General features: G+C 39.1%; 1 protein-coding gene across 8 annotated transcripts in view; it reads right to left on the bottom strand.

The window, feature by feature from the left end:
• Positions 1-18976, bottom strand: part of UTRN (utrophin) — a 556454-nt gene that overhangs the window by 344014 nt on the left and 193464 nt on the right. For all 8 annotated transcript variants that reach the window (XM_013966586.2, XM_018053300.1, XM_018053301.1 and 5 more), the window contains 8 exons: positions 17887-18057; positions 16331-16510; positions 11643-11777; positions 9402-9551; positions 7853-8014; positions 7146-7274; positions 6051-6224; positions 3498-3653 (listed from right to left, as the gene is read on the bottom strand). In XM_013966586.2, the coding sequence (XP_013822040.2) occupies positions 3498-3653; positions 6051-6224; positions 7146-7274; positions 7853-8014; positions 9402-9551; positions 11643-11777; positions 16331-16510; positions 17887-18057 (1257 nt within the window). The remainder of the gene's footprint in view (positions 1-3497; positions 3654-6050; positions 6225-7145; positions 7275-7852; positions 8015-9401; positions 9552-11642; positions 11778-16330; positions 16511-17886; positions 18058-18976) is intronic.

Raw genomic sequence — 18976 nt, 5'->3', positions numbered from 1 at the left:
GTTACCTTTTTCTGTGGTGAGAACACTTAAGATCTACTTTATTAGCAGATGTCAAGTTTGCAATTACAGAAAACAACATGGAGGGCCCTCAAAAATTTTTAAAAAGAACTACCACTATATGATCCAGCACCCCTACTCCTGGTATACAACAAAGGAAATGAAATCAACATTTTAAAGAGATATCTGCATTCCCATACTCACTGCGGCATTATTCACAATAGCCACTGATAAATAAATGGATAAAGAAATATGGGTATACATATATAAACACACACACATACATATATACTTTAGTCTCTTTTACAAGCTCATCTTCTTCAAATATCCTCCTAAGTGATGTAATCCCTCAAAACTTACTTAATTCAGAAACTTTTCTTTTTTCACTCTCGATATATCCTCTCCCTAGGCAATCTCATCATCACTGAAAATTTTAATTATCACCTCTATGCGTATGACTCAAAAAATTTATATCTTCATCCCGGATATATTCTCCAGACTTGAATAACTGTGTGAATATCTGACATATCAATTAACTCTCGCAAAGACACTTGAAATGTCAGCAAATCCAATACACGTTTATGATTTTCCACGCTTCTGCCTTTAAGGGTCCCATCCAATGATGGCACCACGATCTTCCACATAATCAAGCCAGAAACCCAGGAGTCTCCTTCATCTCTCTCCTGCATCTCCACATCAAATCCTCCACCAAGTCCTGTTTACTTTACATCCTAAGTATCTATTTTAAAAATCTGTTCATACTATCTCCAATGTTCCACCCTAGTTCAAAGCACCATCATTTCTCACTAAGAGCATGAAAATGACTTCCTAACTGGTCTTCTTACATCCATGCTTGCCTGTCTGCAATGTACCCTCCAAACTGCAGTGAGTGGCCTTTTAGAAAAACAAATATCTGCGCATGTTCTCTCCCTGCTAAAGCCCTGTAATAATTGCTCATTACTGCAGAGACAGAGATTAACATATTTACCACAAACTCGAAGACACTGGTAGGATCTGGTATCATCACATCTCTCCAACACACTTGCTCTCACACTTGTTCTCTCTGCTTTAGCCACACAAATGTACCATGCTGCCTAGTGCCACAGACTTTTACACATGATGTTCCGTCAGCCTCAAAAATTCTTCCACTGATTTTTCCCCTGGCTACTACGACTTATCCTTCAGATCTCAGCTTATACACCACTTTCTCAGGGAAGCTTTCCTAACCCAGACTGGATCAAATCCCTCTTTACACATACTCCTACAGTGCTACATAGATTCCTTCATAACACTTTCGGCTGATAATTTGACATTACTTTGTATGACTGCTTGATTAAAGCTTTCTTCTTTTATTTCTCACAGTTCCGCTTGGCAGAGAGAACATGTTTTTGCTCATCACTGTATCTCTAACTGCCTGTGTAATTCCTCATATACAGTAAAGTCTAGTTGTGTTGAGTGAGAAAATGACTTAACTCTAAAGCCATAATCACAGAAATTTGGTGTAAAAACCAGCCACACTGTTACCATTTATAAAATGCCCTGTCAACTAATAAATACAGTGAAAGTGAAAGTCGCTCAGTCTTGTCCAACCCTTAGTGACCCCTTAGACTATACAGTCCATAGAATTCTCCAGAATACTGGGGTGGGTAGCTGTTCCCTTCTATAGGGGATCTTCCCAACCCAGAAATTGAACCCAGGTCTCTCGTATTGCAGGCAGATTCTTTACCATCTGAGCTACGAGGGAAGCCCAAATAATACAGTACTATTTCACAAGTAACTTCAGCTGTATAATATAAAAAGAAGCTCTTACCATATGTGTTCCAGATGTGCAGTGTATCAAAAATGGTACACCAGTATATCACATTAGTAATCTAATATTGCAGAAGTGAAATCCAAATTGCTCAGGAAATGTATGACTGTTAGTAATCTCAAAGTAATCACAAATTGCAGCTTGTATTCTCTGGGCTTGTGTAGAAACTTGGTTAATATTTAATAACCACAGAAGGGTTTAATATATTATCTAACACAGCTTTTCAATATTAATGAGAATGTTTCACTTCATTTGTTTCTGTGTTTTATCTTGTTTTTGCTTGTCTGGTTTCAGGGCAGAGATTCTCAATAAGAGAAGACGTTAAGCTTAACGGATCCAGTCAGTCATTCACAATAAAGGGCCTAACAACTTCGCCACAAATTCACTAAAATGTCCAAATTATAGATGTTTCTGGATAGGATTTTAAATCCTGCTGGATTAATGTGAAGTTCCTGATACTATTTATTAGAGTCCTAATGTTTTTAACACTTCTCAAAGGATTGTTCAATCTAGAAATCCAAGGACCAATAATCTGTGTTTATACAGAGACTATTACTTATGGAGTTTCCTCACAATAACTTATGAAATGTCATAGCCTTTGAAAATATAGAAATTAGTCTGGATTAAATATTAAAAATACATTTCTATGTAACTATTCACCACTTTAATAGTAACATACTCTGTGAAAAGGCAAAAAGATATGATACTAAAAGATGAACCCCACAGGTCAGTAGGTGTCTATATGGTCTATAAGGTGTCTATGAGGTCAATATGCTACTGGAGGAGAGTGGAGAAAAGAGGCTGAGCGAAAGCAAAAACAACGTTCAGTTGTGGATGTGACTGGTGGTGAAAGGAAAGTTCAATACTCTAAAGAAAAATATTGCATAGGAATCTGGAATGTTAGGTCCATGAATCAAGGTAAATTGGAAGTGGTCAACCAAAAGACGGCAAGAGTGAAAATCGACATTTCAGGAATCAGTGAACTAAAATGGACAGGAATGGGAGAATTTAATTCATATGACCATTATAACTACTACAAAGCTATGGTTTTTTCAGCCATCATGTATGGATGTGAAAGTTGGACTATAAAGAAAGCTGACCATCTAAGAATTGATGCTTTTGAACTGTGGTGGTGGAGAGGACTCTTGAGAGTGCCTTGGACTGCAAGGAGATCCAACCAGTCCATCCTAAAGGAAATCAACACTGAATATTCATTGGAAGGACTGATGCTGAAGTTGAAACTCCAATATTTTGGCTACCTGATGCAAAGAACTGACTCATTGGAAAAGACCCCGATGCTGGGAAAGACTGAAGGCGAGAGGAGAAGGGGACGACAGGATGAGATGGTTCGATGGCATCACTGACTCAATGGACATGTGTTTGAGTGAGCTCTGGGAGTTGGTGATGGATAGGGAAGCCAGGCATGCTGCAGTCCATGGGGTCGCAAAGAGTCGGACACAACTGAGCAACTGAACTGAACTGAAATGCGGGCAAGAATCCCTTAGAAGAAATGGAGTGACCCTCATAGTCAACACATACTTTTAAAGATATATAATAAAAATTATTGGAATAAATGGAAACATGTATGATTGATGCCATAAAATTCAAATAAGCATTCTTCTCACAGAAGTAAAATTTTAGAATACATAAATGAGAGAGACAGAGGGGGCAGTACACCTGCCCTGCTCACCTGGGCACCCAGGTCATTGTAGAGAACCTTCAGAGAAGTCAGCTGCTCATCCATCCCCTTAGGGTTATCGGTTTGCTGCTTCTGGACAATGTGCCTTCCTGTTTTGATTACTGTCTCCACTTCAAGCTTGACTTCACTCAAAATTTTATAGAGTTTCTTAAAAATAAAGCCAGACAAATTATACATATTAGTGAAAAGGTGGTAACTGGAAACATTTCAGAACATGGATGACAAAGATTGACAGCTAAGAACTAACCTTGGAGATCAAAAGGCTTTATCTCTCTCAGATCTGGTTCAAAGAATGAGTAAGATGAAATCAAGGTTGTAATAATTTTTAAATTCAGATAAGAAAATACAATCATAGGGATTATACTTGTCTTATTTAAAAAAGACTCAAACCTGTATCTTAAAGGCTTAGGAAAGTACTTGATAATATGAACATTTTTCCTACAAAAAATGGGAAACGTGAGGACAAAAGTTGAACATCTAACATTTTTTTAAATTACATTTTTCAAAATCCTAAATGCCATTACTAGAAAAAAGCTAATGCTGGCTATTTCCGGCTGTGGAAATTTGGAAGTATTAAGACACAATTTTTTCTCACAGTTCTCTGAAGTATAAAGTCTACCACAATGAGCACATGTTAGTTATATAATGAAAAAACAGAAGTTGAAGTTATATAGGTCAAATTCAGAGATGCCCTCATCCTTATTGCTTTGCAACTGAAAAGCTTTATCCTGAGCAGGTTCTCTTATCTCCATTCATCGTAGTGTTGACCTGAAACACCCAAGTGGCATGGCCCCATAGTAACAGACCACTGGAACAGATGACTCAAGGGCAAGGACAGTGCTTGCTTTGGTGATCTCTGCATCTCAGTAAATATACATGTACATTCATACATGCATATGCACACGTATTATATATAAAAATTCATCCTATCTGTTCATCCTTCCATTCATTCCAGTTTTTAAGTAATCAAACAATCTTCAGTATGCAAAGACATGTGGAGATTGCAGTTTTGAAAAGCACAAAGAACTCTTTCCAGACTTTTCTTAACATGTGTCATCTTCCATTTTCTCATGATTCTTCTCAGGCAAAACACCAATTCTAAGACTGTGAATACTCAGGCTGCTGCTGCCGCTGCTAAGCCGCTTCAGTCTGTCCGACTCTGTGCGACCCCATAGACAGCAGCCCACCAGGCTCCCCCGTCCCTGGGATTCCCCAGGCAAGAACACTGGAGTGGGTTGCCATTTCCTTCTCCAATGCATGAAAGTGAAAAGTGAAAGTGAAGTTGTTCAGTCTTGTCCGACTCTTCACGACCCCATGGACTGCAGCCTACCAGGCTCCTCCGCCCATGGGATTTTCCAGGCAAGAGTATTGGAGTGGGGTGCCATTGCCTTCTCCAAATACTCAGGCACATGATCTTTAAATTTCTGTGCAACTGAATTTTAAAGTTCAAACTAAAAAGTAATAAAGTCTTTTAAATAATTTTTTCTTTTACATCTTAAGTTTACATTTGATTTAAAATTTTATTTTCCTAGAGAATGAGTTTTATGCTACCATATGACTGACATCCATTCTAAGTGTAATTTCTTCTTTTACACTTTAGGCTTAAACTTTATAAATTAATATTTAAAATTTTACTTTCTTTGAGAATGAATTTGCTGTACATTGCAATATTCCTGACATTCATTCTAAGTATGGTTCTTCTGGTAGTGGTTTAGTTACTAAGTTGCGTCCGACTCTTGCGACCTCGTGGACTGTAGCCTGCCAGATTCCTCTGTCCATGGGATTCTCCAAGCAGGAATACTGAAGTGGGTTGCCATTTCCTGGTTCTTCTAGCTAACTCAAATTTATCCTTTAAAATTTAGCTGTTTAGTCACATTCTGTCAAAGCCTTCCCTAACTTCATACTGTGATTAAGATATGCTTTCCTCTTGTTTTTAAATCATGTTATATACATGTCTATTCTAGTTTCCTTATCTCATTACACTGTACTTCAGTTCAGTTCAGTTCAGTCACTCAGTCGTGTCCGACTCTTTGCGACCCCATGAATCGCAGCACGCCAGGCCTTCCTGTCCACCACCAACTCCCGAAGTTTACTCAAACTCATGTCCATCGAGTCGATGATGCCATCCAGCCATCTCACCTCTGTCGTCCCCTTCTCCTCCTGCCCCCAATCCCTCCCAGCATCAGAGTCTTTTCCAATGAGTCAGCTCTTCGCATGAAGTAGCCAAAGTATGGAGTTTCAGCTTTAGCATCAGTCCTTCCAAAGAACACCCAGGACTGATCTCCTTTAGAATGGACTGGTTGGATCTCCATACACTGGAGTGATTGATTTTAATCTCTGCTGTCTCTCTCTCCTATGTCTTCTAATTTCCTAGGAGGAAAGGACCACACTTCTAATTTTCTGACCTGTTTTTCATCATTTATCCCTATTCTTAGCACATTTTAGACTAACAACAACTGAACAAACCATGTACATAAGCACTAGATGAAGCTATATTAGCAACCGGAAAACCCGCTGGACACATTAATTACCCAGTGGCCTTACCATACACTTGTCCAAGTGGGTCTGTATGACATCAGGGTCCACATCCTTCACATCCAGAATATGAAGCTCTGCTTTCACACCATCAAGCACACGCTTGCAGTCGAGCATGCGCTGTTCAAAGTTAGCAGGCTTCTGGAAAAGCTGGAACTTTGTGGACACCTCTCGAAGTTTCCTCTGTTGGCAGAAATGAAAATAATAATTCATGTCAGAATGATAAACTCTCTCAGCAGAGAATATTAGCATAACACATACTTCGAGAAGGGGTAGAATAAAGGAACAATAAAAATACTCCTTAACGGAAATCTGCGAGGTTGCCTGATCATCTTAAGGAACTGTACAGCCCAGGTGTCATGAATTCCTGGACACTCAGGGTCTCAATCTGAAATATAATGAAAGGCTAAGCTAGCCTCACTGTAATGAAAACCACATTAATTTTCTTACCCGTCTGAACAACACAGTTCAGAAACCTAGAATTCCTAATGCCCTTCAACACAAGCTCAAAGTGCAAGTCAGTCTGCTTCTTCCATCACAGGGCTAAGTCGGACTGTGCCCCATGCACTCAGCCTGCCCATTGTACCAGCCACACCAGTCCCGATGGAGTGCATGCACGTAGTCATGTTCAACTCTCTGCAACCCCATGGACTGTAGCCTGCCAGACTCCTCTGTCCACGAAATTTTCCAGGCAAGAATACTGGAGTGGGTTGCCATTTCCTTCTCCAGGGGATCTTCCCAACCCAGGGATCACACTCATGTCTGCTGCATTGGCAGGCAGATTCTTTACCACTGAGCCTTCGGGGAAGCCTGTACTGATGGAGGTTCTGTGTCAATGGAAAGACCTATATAAAGTGAACTTCTAAATCGACATTGCTCTGTCTTCTCAACTCAGCCAGAAAACTCAGATCCTATAGTTTCTACCCAAACAACAATTTGTTTCTGCTGCCCACCTTAGGACACAGTATGCCTTCAACGTATCACTCTCAGCCCCTTCTTCACATCACAGAGAAGACCAAAGGCATCCAAGTCATCAGCTATTTCTCATTTTCTTTTTATGCCCAACACACTGAGAAGTAAAAGGAAGCTGCTCTCCCTCCTCACCTGCAGCACATCCATCTGACTTCCTCCCCTGGCAGTCCGGCCCTCTGGGGAGGTCTGGGGTGGAGACCTCGTACTTCTTCTCAACTCCTCTAGAGTCAGCTCATGGGCTGAGATCTCTGCTTGGATTTTCTAGAGAGATTAGAAAAGGGAGAGAATGTCGTTTTTAAGTTTCATAGAGTCATACAACAGGTAAAAACACACTCTGACACAAACTTTAATCAGCATGCAGAATAATAATAATGTGTGTGTGTGCCCAGTCGCTCAGTGGTGTCCGATTCTTTGCAACCCTATGGACTTTAACCTGCCAGGTTCTGCTGCCCATGTGATTTTCCAGGCAAGAATACTGGAGTGGGCTGCCATTTCCTCCTCCAAGATAATAACAATATGGCCACCCATATTGCAGGACTCTGTGCATGGTGCATGAAGATCTTTGCACTGGTCATTTCGAATGCTCACCACTTATTTACAAAAACAGAATTTTCCCAATCTCATAGCTAAGAAAATAAGAATTTTCAAGTGGTGGCCATTCGCTAGGACCTCACATAAAAACTATGAGAACCCCCAAACCCACATGCTGCCCTGTAAGTAAGGTCAGCCTCTCATTGACTCTGGGTTGAATGGCAGGCAGGGGTGGTTCCCATGCAGATGAAGAGACGATTACAGATGCTCCCTTTATGACTGGAACACCCTCACATCCATGGCAGTACCTGAGCTTCCTGCGGAACTTGGAAGGCATCTACTCTGTCAGTCAAGTACGTTGTGAGCTGCTTGTCCAGCTCCCCTAAGCTCTCCTGCAAGACCTGAAGCATGTGGTCAGTTTCCCGCAGGACCTGGAGCTGCTTTTCCAAAGAAATCTGCTTGCTCTCTGCCTACAGGAGGGGAAATGTAATCATTAGCCTCTCAGCACAAACAGAAATGGCTGAATATAAGAAAACTCTTATGTTCTAACCACCAAGAAAAAGAGCAAACTATAAAAGCACTACTTCAAGACTTTGGCCTGCACTTTAAATAACAATTAGCAATAACAGTGAAATTGTCCTTCTAATACCTTATGCATCTTGCAGTAAATTACTTCTTTCTATATATGCAACATGAAAAAATAGGAAAATGCTCTTGCAGGCACTATGTTAAGTGAAATAAGTCAGAGGGTAAAGGACAAATACTGTATGACCTCACTTATATGGGGAATCTAAAAAATAACAAAAACAAGAAAAAAAAAAAAAACAAAAAGGAACGCTAAACTAACAGAAACAGAGAACTGGTGGTTACTAGAGGCTGGGGGCAGGGAGTAGGCAAAAAGGGTGACGAGGATCAAAAGTTACAAGCTTCTAGTTATAAATATATCAATCGTGCTGAAGTAGTGTAAGGCATGATGGCTATAGTTAACAATACTGTATTGAGAGATTAGATCTCAGAAGTCCTTATATTGCAACTATGTATCATATCAGAAGTTAACTAGTCTTATAGTGGTAATTACTTTCTAATGTATACAAAAATCAGATCATTATGTTGTACACCTGAAACTAATAAATGTCATATATCACTTATACCTCAATATAAAAAGGGGAAAATGTAAACATTTTTTATGTAACATACTAAAATAAAGGGAAAAAATAAAACATGTCATTTATTACACATTTAGGGCATTCTTAGGACTCAATAAAAAGCCTATAAACAAAAATATAAAATATAACAGAATGTCTATAAATACAGTGAATACATAAATCTCTATGTTTCCAAAGTTTAAAAAAGTTCTACAGATGTGCCTAGTATTGAACCACTATTTGTTGCACTTTGGGGTTAAGTTTGAAGCTATTCATGATCTCATCATCAACAGTTATTTTTTTAATACATGCCTAAAAACTTCTAATACCCACTTATCCCTTCTATAAAAACAGTCTCCTTTCTTTGCTTACTGATAGTGAACATGCATGTTTGATACTTTCTGAGTATATATCTAAGAGACAATGGATGGCTCTAATGTTTACTAGGATAATATGAGTTATTATTTTTATATACAACTATAATATAATCCTTAAAGAAAATTAAATAGTTCACAAGTAGCAACAATCTCAATATTAAAAACTTTTTAATCATCAAGTTCTGCCTGCCTTATAAAGTCTGCTCCTCCCCACCTAGTATTTCAACGTCCTCAGCACCCCCACTGGTTACCAACTTTTTCCCTTGGTAAAATTTTTGAGATCGGCTCCATATCATAAACATTTAACCAACACTCAAGCATGGCTCCGTTCTTACCAGGTGACTGAGCTCTTCATATCGACTGTTGAAAGCCTCCAGTTTCTCACTAATTATGTCATCAAGGATTCCTCCATCAATCAGAGTCTGGCCAAGTTCCCGAATCTGGGTGCGATTGTCTGCTGGATGTCGCAAAACAGATTCTAAAGACTGGACAGAGATAAAGAAAAAAAAATAATGCATTTACCAAGGCAAAACATATCAACGATCCTAAAATTGTTCACTTGTTTAAGACAAGTACTATATGATATCACATATATGTAGAATCTTAAAAAAAGTCAAATTCATGGAAACAGGCACTTGCTGGGAGCAGGGGGTAGAGGAGAAGGGGAGAAGTTGGCCAAAGGGTAAACATTTCCAACAATAAAATGAATCAATTCTGGGTGTGAAATATATAGCATGGTGATTACAGTTAACAATACTATATAATATATTTGAAAGTTGCTGAGAGAGTAGATCTTAAAGGTTTTCACTACAAAAAAGAAATGGTAATTATGTAAAGCAATAGAGATTTAACTAACCCTGTGGTGGTAATCATTTTTCAATATATGAGTGTATCAAATCAATCCACTGTACATCTTAAACTTACACAATATTATATGCCAATTGTATCTCAATAAAATTGGAAGAAAAAACAAAATTGCTCATTTTTTTAAACAAATAATTCTGCCTTCTAGAAATCTATCAAAGGAACAAGATCATAAATAATTAGATAAAATAAATAAAACTGAGAATTCCACATGAATGATGATATGATAAATCCACAAAAGTAATTTCAATAATTATTAATTACAGAGAAATGTTCATGGTATGATTCAGTTTAAAAAAAAATTATTATTCAAATAGCATTATTTCAAACTTTTATTTATTACATTATTAAAAATAGGTTCTTTTTCTACAACATATATAAAATGCAAGGCACTGTTTTATACACACACATATATATATACATGTGTGTGTGTGTTAGTCACTCAGTTGTGTCCAACTCTTTGCAACCCCATGGACTGTGTAGCCCAACGGGCTCTTCTGTCCATACAATTCTCCAGGCAAGGATACTGGAGTGGGTTGCCATTTTCTCCTCCAATATAAACACACATACACACACACACACATCTAATCCTCAGGCTAAATACTATTTTCATATTACAGATGGGAAAACTGAAGCTCAGAGATATTAAGTAATTTGCCAACATACACACAGTAAAAAGAAGAGCTAAGGATTCCAACTTGGCTCCTAAGCTCCAAAGCCTTTGATTCTGTCACTAAAAGCACTACTTTTTAGCATGTAGATGTAAAAATAATAAGAAAAAGAATTCTAAAGAAGTACACTAAAATGTTTTACAGTGTTATCTTAGACTTGACTTTATACTTTTCTCCATGTTCCATATTTTTAGAATGTATATTTTAATTCTCATGTTAGGAAAGTATGTGTTTTTAAAATAAGCTTTGATTTTTTTTTTTAATACATTCAGCCTCTGACTCTATTTTATCTGAGAAATGACATCTCTCCAGCAGAGCATGTGGTTCCTAGAATTTAGATACCAAATCTGACCTATTTCTGACCTTTAATCCAGTCATCTACTTAATCACTTCATCACTTTCCGTTCTTACAGTTTTAAAAGCATAGCTACAATCTTCCTCTTTTAAGAAACTCTATTCTCTCCACACTTTATTCCACCTAAGAAACAGTTACTAAGTTATTATGTGCCATAGGCTGTGTTGGTAACTGGGGAACAACAGAAAATTCAGGCACATTTCTTGGCCTCAAGGAGCTCACGTTCAGGCATGGGGATAGGATCCCAGGCCTCTAACACTGCCGTTTTCAATCTGTCCTCCAACTTTTCACATCTGAGGAAAACAGAGTAGGAGTCACTGTAAGTACAGGGGCCCCTTGCCACATCTAAGGAGCAAAAATAACTTTATGAAGAAACAAGAGAGCAACTGTCCTAATGACAGAAGGCAGAGTTTTATCCAGGGACTGGTAAAAACAATCTGGAGAATTACTAGAATGCTTTATGGTGTCTAAAATGTACTAATCAGAAAACAACCATCTCATGAGGCTGAGTTAGTGGGTCACCAATAATCTAAATATATGATGGTATGAATATTTCAGGCAATGCAAGAAAACACAAGTTACACCAAAAACCACGGAGGAAGCAAAAGCATTTGCTGGCATCCTTATTTGAGTTCTCTTTCAGCCTCACTGAAACAAAAAGCTCCACTCAGAACACAGGCTCCCACCTCCAGGGCTTCACCGACAGCTTCTGTCTTCTCAGGCAGGGCTTCTGTGCTCTTCACGCGCTCTTCCAAAGTGTTTAGCCAGGTGGTCTCAAGATCCAGATAGTGAAGCAGTTCAATCCAACAAGACCATACCTCCTAAAATAGGTGGGGAAAAGTTAGACAAGACACAAAGCCATTTAGAGATACAGTGCATGTCTACGACTGCACATTCTCTCCAATCAAGAATAACTTCATTTAGACATGAGTATAAATGGGCATTGAGAAACTGATGAAGCTGGAATTTCAAATAAGTGGAATAAAATCAAATTCTTCAATTAATTGTATTAAACCAGTTGGAGAGAAAGCAAGTCAGTCCCTCAGTCGTGTCCGACTCTGTAACTGCATAAACTAGCGTGCCAGGCTCTTCTGTCCATGGAATTCTCCAGGCAAGAATAGTGGAGAGTGTAGCCCTTTCCTTCTCCAGGGAATCTTCCAGACCCAGGGATCGAACCCGAATCTCCTGCATTGCTGGCAGATTCTTTACCATCTGAGCCACAAGGGGGAGCCCAAATATAGGAAGGTGGGAGGCAAAGAGCAATAAGCTGCCTCACCTTTTTACCCTAAGATAAATTCCAAGGGTCTGTTTAAATGCCAAAAATAAAATTATGTAATTAGTAGAAGATGCCTGGAGGGAAACACTATTATGATGTGTTTTTTTTAATAGAAAGTGAGGGAAAAAAAAAACTCAGACTTATAACTCTTTGTAACAACTATATAGGAAATTGGAATTGCCTGGGGACGACCCTACTCCTATATAGACATTTTCCAACTTTTTTCTAAATTCATATGAATGTGTCTATATATGAAGAGCACCATATTTATCCAAATTGGAGTTTAACTATGCTTACTGTATTAGCTGCTTCCCACGTGGCTCAGTGGTGGTAAAGAATCCACCTGCCAATGCATGGGACCCAAGAGATATGGGTTTAATCCCTGGGTCAGGAAGATCCCCTAGAGAAGGAAATGGCAACCCACTTCAGTATTCTTGCCTGTGAAATCCCATGAATGGGGAGCCAGGTGAGCTATAGTCCATGGGGTCACAAGAGTTGGACACAACTTACTTTACTAAACAATAACAGCAATTCTATTAGGTGGGATCAACTTACTCCCTATTTCTATGGGGAGCTGGATGTTAGAGCGTGAATTTATCCTTCAGTTCCTAAGAGTAATATTATGGGAGGAACATGCCCCTTGGAAGAGCCTGTCTGACTGACAAATTTAGGAGACAGAGCTCAGCATGGTGCCTCCTGCACTGGTCCTCTTTCAGACCCACTGAGACAGGACACATTTTAGCATGGACTCCATATGAGATATACCTACCATGTCAGGGGTCAGCCAATTTTCCCATAAAAGGCCAGATAGTAAATATTTTAGGTTTTACAGACCACATTTGGTCTCTGTCACAGATTCTTCTTTGTTTATTCTTTCTGTGTGTGTTGTTTTGTTTTTAACAACACTTTTAAAATATACAATTTTTAGCTCCTGGGCCATACAAAAAGAGCCACAAAGCAGATTTGACCTTTAGGCTATAATCTGCCAACTCCTGTCTAAGACTGGAAGGGAAAAGAGGTTCCTTGTCCCCCAAATTTCTATAGGCAGGAAGCAGGCTGAGAGATCTACTCAGCTGAGGGACTTCTCTGGAGGTTCAGGGGCTAAGACTCTGCGCTCCCAATGCACGGGTCCTGGGTTCGATCCCTGGTCAGGCAACTAGATCCCGCATGCAGCAATTAAGAGTTCTCATGCCACAGCTAAAGACCCCGCGTGCTGTAACTAAGACCTGCCACAGCCAAATAAATAAATATTTAAAAAGAAAGAAAGAAATCTGCTGTAGAAAAGTAATAAAACTGGTGGAGAGAGACCTGGAGAAGGAGAGGCCATTGGGAAAGTTCCAGCTGAGCTCCCACTTGAATGCAGCAGCGACCTGAGTGGAATACCCATAAACTACACGGAGCAGAAGAGCCACCCAGCTCAGCCAAATCATCCCACAAAACCATAAAAATTAATAAATGGGTGCTTTTGCAAGCTATTACATTTGAGAGAGCTTTGTTATGCAGCCATGAGTAACTGAAACACGAAGAGTTTACACTAAAAAATATAAAAACGTGTCTGGGAAGATTAAACACCATCTTCTGGATAACAGGTACTTCAAGAGAGGGATCAAGAGATGGGATGGATGGGAAAGAAGGGAACAGGTTCTGTAATGCCAATGTATTCTATTTTAAAAACAAGATCTGGAAAAATATGGGGAAATGTTAACATTAGCTATATCTGAGGGATATATTTACGGGTGTTAGTAATATCATCTGTACTCTTCAAGAAGTTTGTAATACTTCATAATTTAAAACACTTTAAAGGAATATAGAAATAATCAAGGTAATAAAGTTGTACTCTTCAGAAGAAAGGCATCCTTACTCTAATTTAGAAATCTGGGCTGTTTCTACCCAAGGTCCATAATGCTGAGTGCTTGCATTCAAATCTCTTCCTGCCACTTTCCATTCAAAGATACCAAGGTGTCATCTCTTCTCTTTTATCTATATCGTTTCCTTACACTTTCCCTTTATTCTCTTAAACTAATTCTCTCAAATTAATTCCAAAATAACTCTAAAAGTATTTCTCAAAGCAATACTAAACCTTGAAATATTTTCATTCTTCATTCTCAAACTGTCACCTCTGGGTGATAAAGACACCATGAAGAAATGACACAGAATTTATGGTGGTCTTTCATTAGCTTGGGATACCCTGGGACTCTATTATTTAAACATATGGTGAGTAGCTATTTTGGCTATAAATAAACAGGAAAACAAAGAAATAAAAACAAAATCATGGATGGTTAGGACAGAAAAGACAAGACTGTAGTAGAATTCAATTCCAGGATCATCCAGCGGGACTTCAGATTAGCCATAGATAATGTTACATACATGTTCACAGAATTTTAAATTGTCAGATGAGTAACCTCAGGTGTTAGACAATATCTTAATATTAAAGAATGAGGTAGCGTTTGACTTGCAGCTTCCTAACTGTGACTTGATTAGCAGCAGTGCCTGTGTAATCCAAATTACACACAATTTATCTTAGCACAAGTCTTCCCTGGTAGCTCAGACAGTAAAGAATCCGCCTGCAATGTGGGAGACCTGGTTCAGTCCCTGTGTTCAGAAGATCCTCTGGAGGAGGGCATGGCAACCCACTCCAGTATTCTTGCCTGGAGAATTCCATGGACAGAGGAGACTGGTGGGCTACAGTCCATGGGGTCACAAAGAGCCGGACCCAACTGAGCAACAAAGCACACAACACAGATCTTAGCACAAAAGAGATTCAGAAAGAGTGACTAGTGAGTGAATTTACTTTATAGATTACAATTGTCAGTGACATTTTAGGATTTATCACAATATAGTCATCTGGTTTAGGTTGAACTGAATTTAAATTAAAATTGCTATAAATTGAAGAGCTTGTTAAGTCTTTTATGAGATGTAAGTCTTTTATGAGATGTAACAAAAGTCACACATATGAAAACAAATAAGCAAACACTTAATATTAAAAAAAAACTTCACAGACTCATCTACATCTTAAACCCAGTGGCCAGGGTACAGGAAATGGTCCAGCAAAATACCAGCACATTCAAGTTAGTGTTTCCTTCATTCTAAGTAAAACCTATAATTTTAGTGTTCAGTTACTCAGTCACATCCGACTCTTTGAGACTCCATGGACTGTAGCCTGCTAGGCTCCTCTGTCCATGGAATTTTCCAGGCAAGTAAACTGGAGTGGGTTGCTTTTTCCTACTCCAGGGGATCTTCCCGATCCAGGGATTGAACCAGCATCTCCTAAACTGGCAGGCAGATTCTTTACCATTGTACTGTCTGGAAAGCCAAGGTCATTACCACCTATCTATAATTTCTTTTAATAAAATATAAGTGGGAAGGTATAACATTAAGTATTACACTATCATTCTGGAATTTTAAAATGACACATGTACACATTTTTAACAATTATACATATTAAGCAGACACAAACTGTAATTTCCAAAAAATATCTTAAAAATTAACCTCTGAAATTTTGGGCTTATAAAAATAACTTTAAATGCAGGATGTCAAGAAGTTTAAATAACTATTATGATGGTCAGCCACATATAAGCCACATTTCTTTCAAGTTTAAAGTACTTCTCCTAAGAACTAGGCTAATGGTTGATTCTTCATTTATAAATTTAGACACCACTGTAAAACAGAAACCTCAGTTCATCTCTGTGTACTACCAGGCAAAAAAAGAGGAAGCACTCATTGTACATTGTTTTAGAATTTCAGAACAGGAACAGACCCTACAGATCATCGGTATTATGAAAACCTTGTTTTCACATTTAGTCAATGTCCAAAGCTAAGAAGAAACTTTTCCAAGAACCTTCCACCAACTGCAGTCAGATCCTTATATCCAACTTTCTTTTCTCTCTATCTCATTTTTATCAACCTAATACCTAAATTATCATCTAATAATATATTGTAACTATTATCACCAATCATTATTTCAATCATTAAAGAACTACTTTTATGATACAGTATTTGAAAAGAAAAATGGAGGGTTTTTTTTTCCCCCATGATATGGAAATAGCCAATACAGTACAGTTTGAATCTCAGAAAGGCATCTGAGAAAAGATCCGGTACCTCCAGGGTGTGGCACTTTCCTCGAATTCTATTACAAAGAAGTTGGTAATTCTCCAGCACAACGTTCAGCTCAGACGTCAGCTCCCGGCCACCAGAGGGCACTTTCGCAGCTAATAACTTGATGCTGTCCTTGAGAATCTTCACTCGCACCTCCTTCTGCAGCACGTCCTCTTTCGCCCTCTGTCCCAACACAGAATGAACTTAAAAATCAGCTCCCTGTCTCAGTAACCAATTTCTTCTTCAAAAAATAACCAAACCAAAACTAAAATGTCCAGATGACTCTAACTGCCTGTTGGAACAGAGAGTACTTTGTGAAATAAGAGTGCTAACTACAACAGTAGAAATTAACACAACATTGTAAAGCAATTATGTGAAGTGAAGCAAAAGCTGCTCAGTCCTGTCCGACTCTTTGCTACCCCATGGATTATACAGTCCATGGAATTCTCCAGGCCAGAATACTGGAGTGGGTAGCCTTTCCCTAGCATTGGTAAAATATAATCCTTTAAAAAACTATTTGCACAGAGACATTTTGCTTTTGTTATACTTATAGGCAAGCTGCAACTCATTTTTTTTTTTAAGTAGCTTTCAAGACACTCTGTCCTTTGGCTTCAATACTGAAGGACAGTAAAAACAGTGTTAGAAATGTGGGAATGATATCCAGCTCTTTCGTATATATAAAAAAGAGACTGGGCAAGGCTATTGACACAGGAATGTAAGTTTACAAGAAATACATCCTGTGGACCCAACTGACACTGAATCCCTTGACAATACTCGTATGACTACTCTTACCGGCCCCAGTAAAATGTTTGGTATTCATGTGTGCCCTATGTATTAGCTGGAAGAATATGGCTGGTGAAATAAAGACAGCTCCCAACTGAAATGGGTAAGTCTCCCTTGTTCCTTATGAAAAATAATGCTTCCTGAAAATATCTGGAGATAAACAGTGGTGATGGTTGCACAACATTGTGAATATAAAACTGAAGCCAGTAAATGGGTCATTCTCTGCAGCTCCTCAAGATTCTAACACAGAAGACTCTGTCAGGAGCCCTCATGGACACAACTCATGGCCGAAATTCAACACATGGAGTCTCAGCTTCCTGCTGCTGCTAAGTCGCTTCAGTCGTGTCTGATTCTGTCGGACCCCATAGACGGCAGCCCACCAGACGCCCCCGTCCCTGGGACTCTCCAGGCAAGAACACTGGAGTGGGTTGCCATTTCCTTCTCCAATGCATGAAAGTGAAAAGAGAAAATGAAGTCGCTCAGTCATCTCCGACTCTTCGCGACCCCATGGACTGCAGCCCACCAGGCTCCTCCATCCATGGGATTCTCCAGGCAAGAGGACTGGAGTGGGGTGCCATCGCCTTCTCCGCTCAGCTTCCTATCCCTACCCAAATCATTAATGGTAGCTGCCCTTCTACTTGTTTTAAATGGAAATTTTCCTGTGACAGATTTTATGTACATACTACCCTCTAAGGCTAGGTAGATGCGTGACTGACTGGTTTTTAGCAGAGGAGATGAGATATAAAGCCCCGTGACCCTCACTGTCCCAGGCTCACCTTCATTTCTTCCACAGCGCTCTCGAGTTCTTCTGGTGACTTGTATTCAAAGTCCCTCTCCAGGTAGTCCTCTTCTGCCTGCATCATCCATTCCTGCATCTCTGCCAGGTCTTTTTTCAGGTTCACCACTTTTTCCTGACTTTCAGACAACCTATTCTTTTTAATAGCAATCTACAAAGGAAAAGTCATTCGCTCAAATAAACAAATATTAATACATTAAATGTCAACTTCTAGTTTTTAATATCTAAAAGAGCAATAACTTTCCACCAAGAATCTCAAGATTTAAAAGTCAGATGAAGCCCTTAATACATTTGGTCCTGATGCTGTGGAATATAAGCAATAACGAAAACAACAATTATCGCTGGGATTCACTATCACATTTTGGATAGTAATATGGAAATATCTAGTATAATTTTGAAAATGCAACCGAAGGACTCTAACTTAAATCAATAAAAGCATATATCTCAAGGAAATCTATTAACTGAAGCAGCCAAAATGTCCATTTTCTCCTTCTTAACAGGATTCCCCATTAAAACAGCATTTTTAGAAAACAGAGAAGAGGGACTTCGCTGGTGGTCCAGTGGTTAAGAATGTGCCTGCTAATGCAGGGGTCACAGGTCTGGGAAAATTCCACGTGCCGCAGGGCAACTAAGCCAGTATGCCACAACCACTGACGGCTAACATGCATGTGCCATAAACACAAAGTCCACATCCCTAGAGCCCGCGCTCTGCCACAAGAGAGGCCACCGCAATGGCAAGCCCACGCATTGCAACTACAGAGACGCCCCTGCTCTCCACAACTGGAGAAAACCCGCAGCCACGAAGATTCGACACAGCCACAACTAAGGAAATCAAAACATAATTCAAAAGATAGAGAAGAGGAGACTACTACTAAAGATATTCATAAAACACTGCTTTACAAAACTTTGGTTTTGATAACCTGCTCTACTGGTATACTCCACGCAGCTACAAAAAAGTTACATTAGAAAATAGGTATTTATCTGAATCTGGTTTGATAACTTTGTCAACTATTTCAGGGAGCCTGAAAACACCCTTCAGAGAGATCCTCCCTCTAACCACACACTGACTT

The sequence above is a fragment of the Capra hircus genome, chromosome 9 (assembly GCF_001704415.2).
Source record: "Capra hircus breed San Clemente chromosome 9, ASM170441v1, whole genome shotgun sequence".
Classification (NCBI taxonomy): domain Eukaryota; kingdom Metazoa; phylum Chordata; class Mammalia; order Artiodactyla; family Bovidae; genus Capra; species Capra hircus.
Note: the sequence above shows the minus strand (reverse complement) of the source record. Positions and strands in the feature narration are given on the sequence as shown.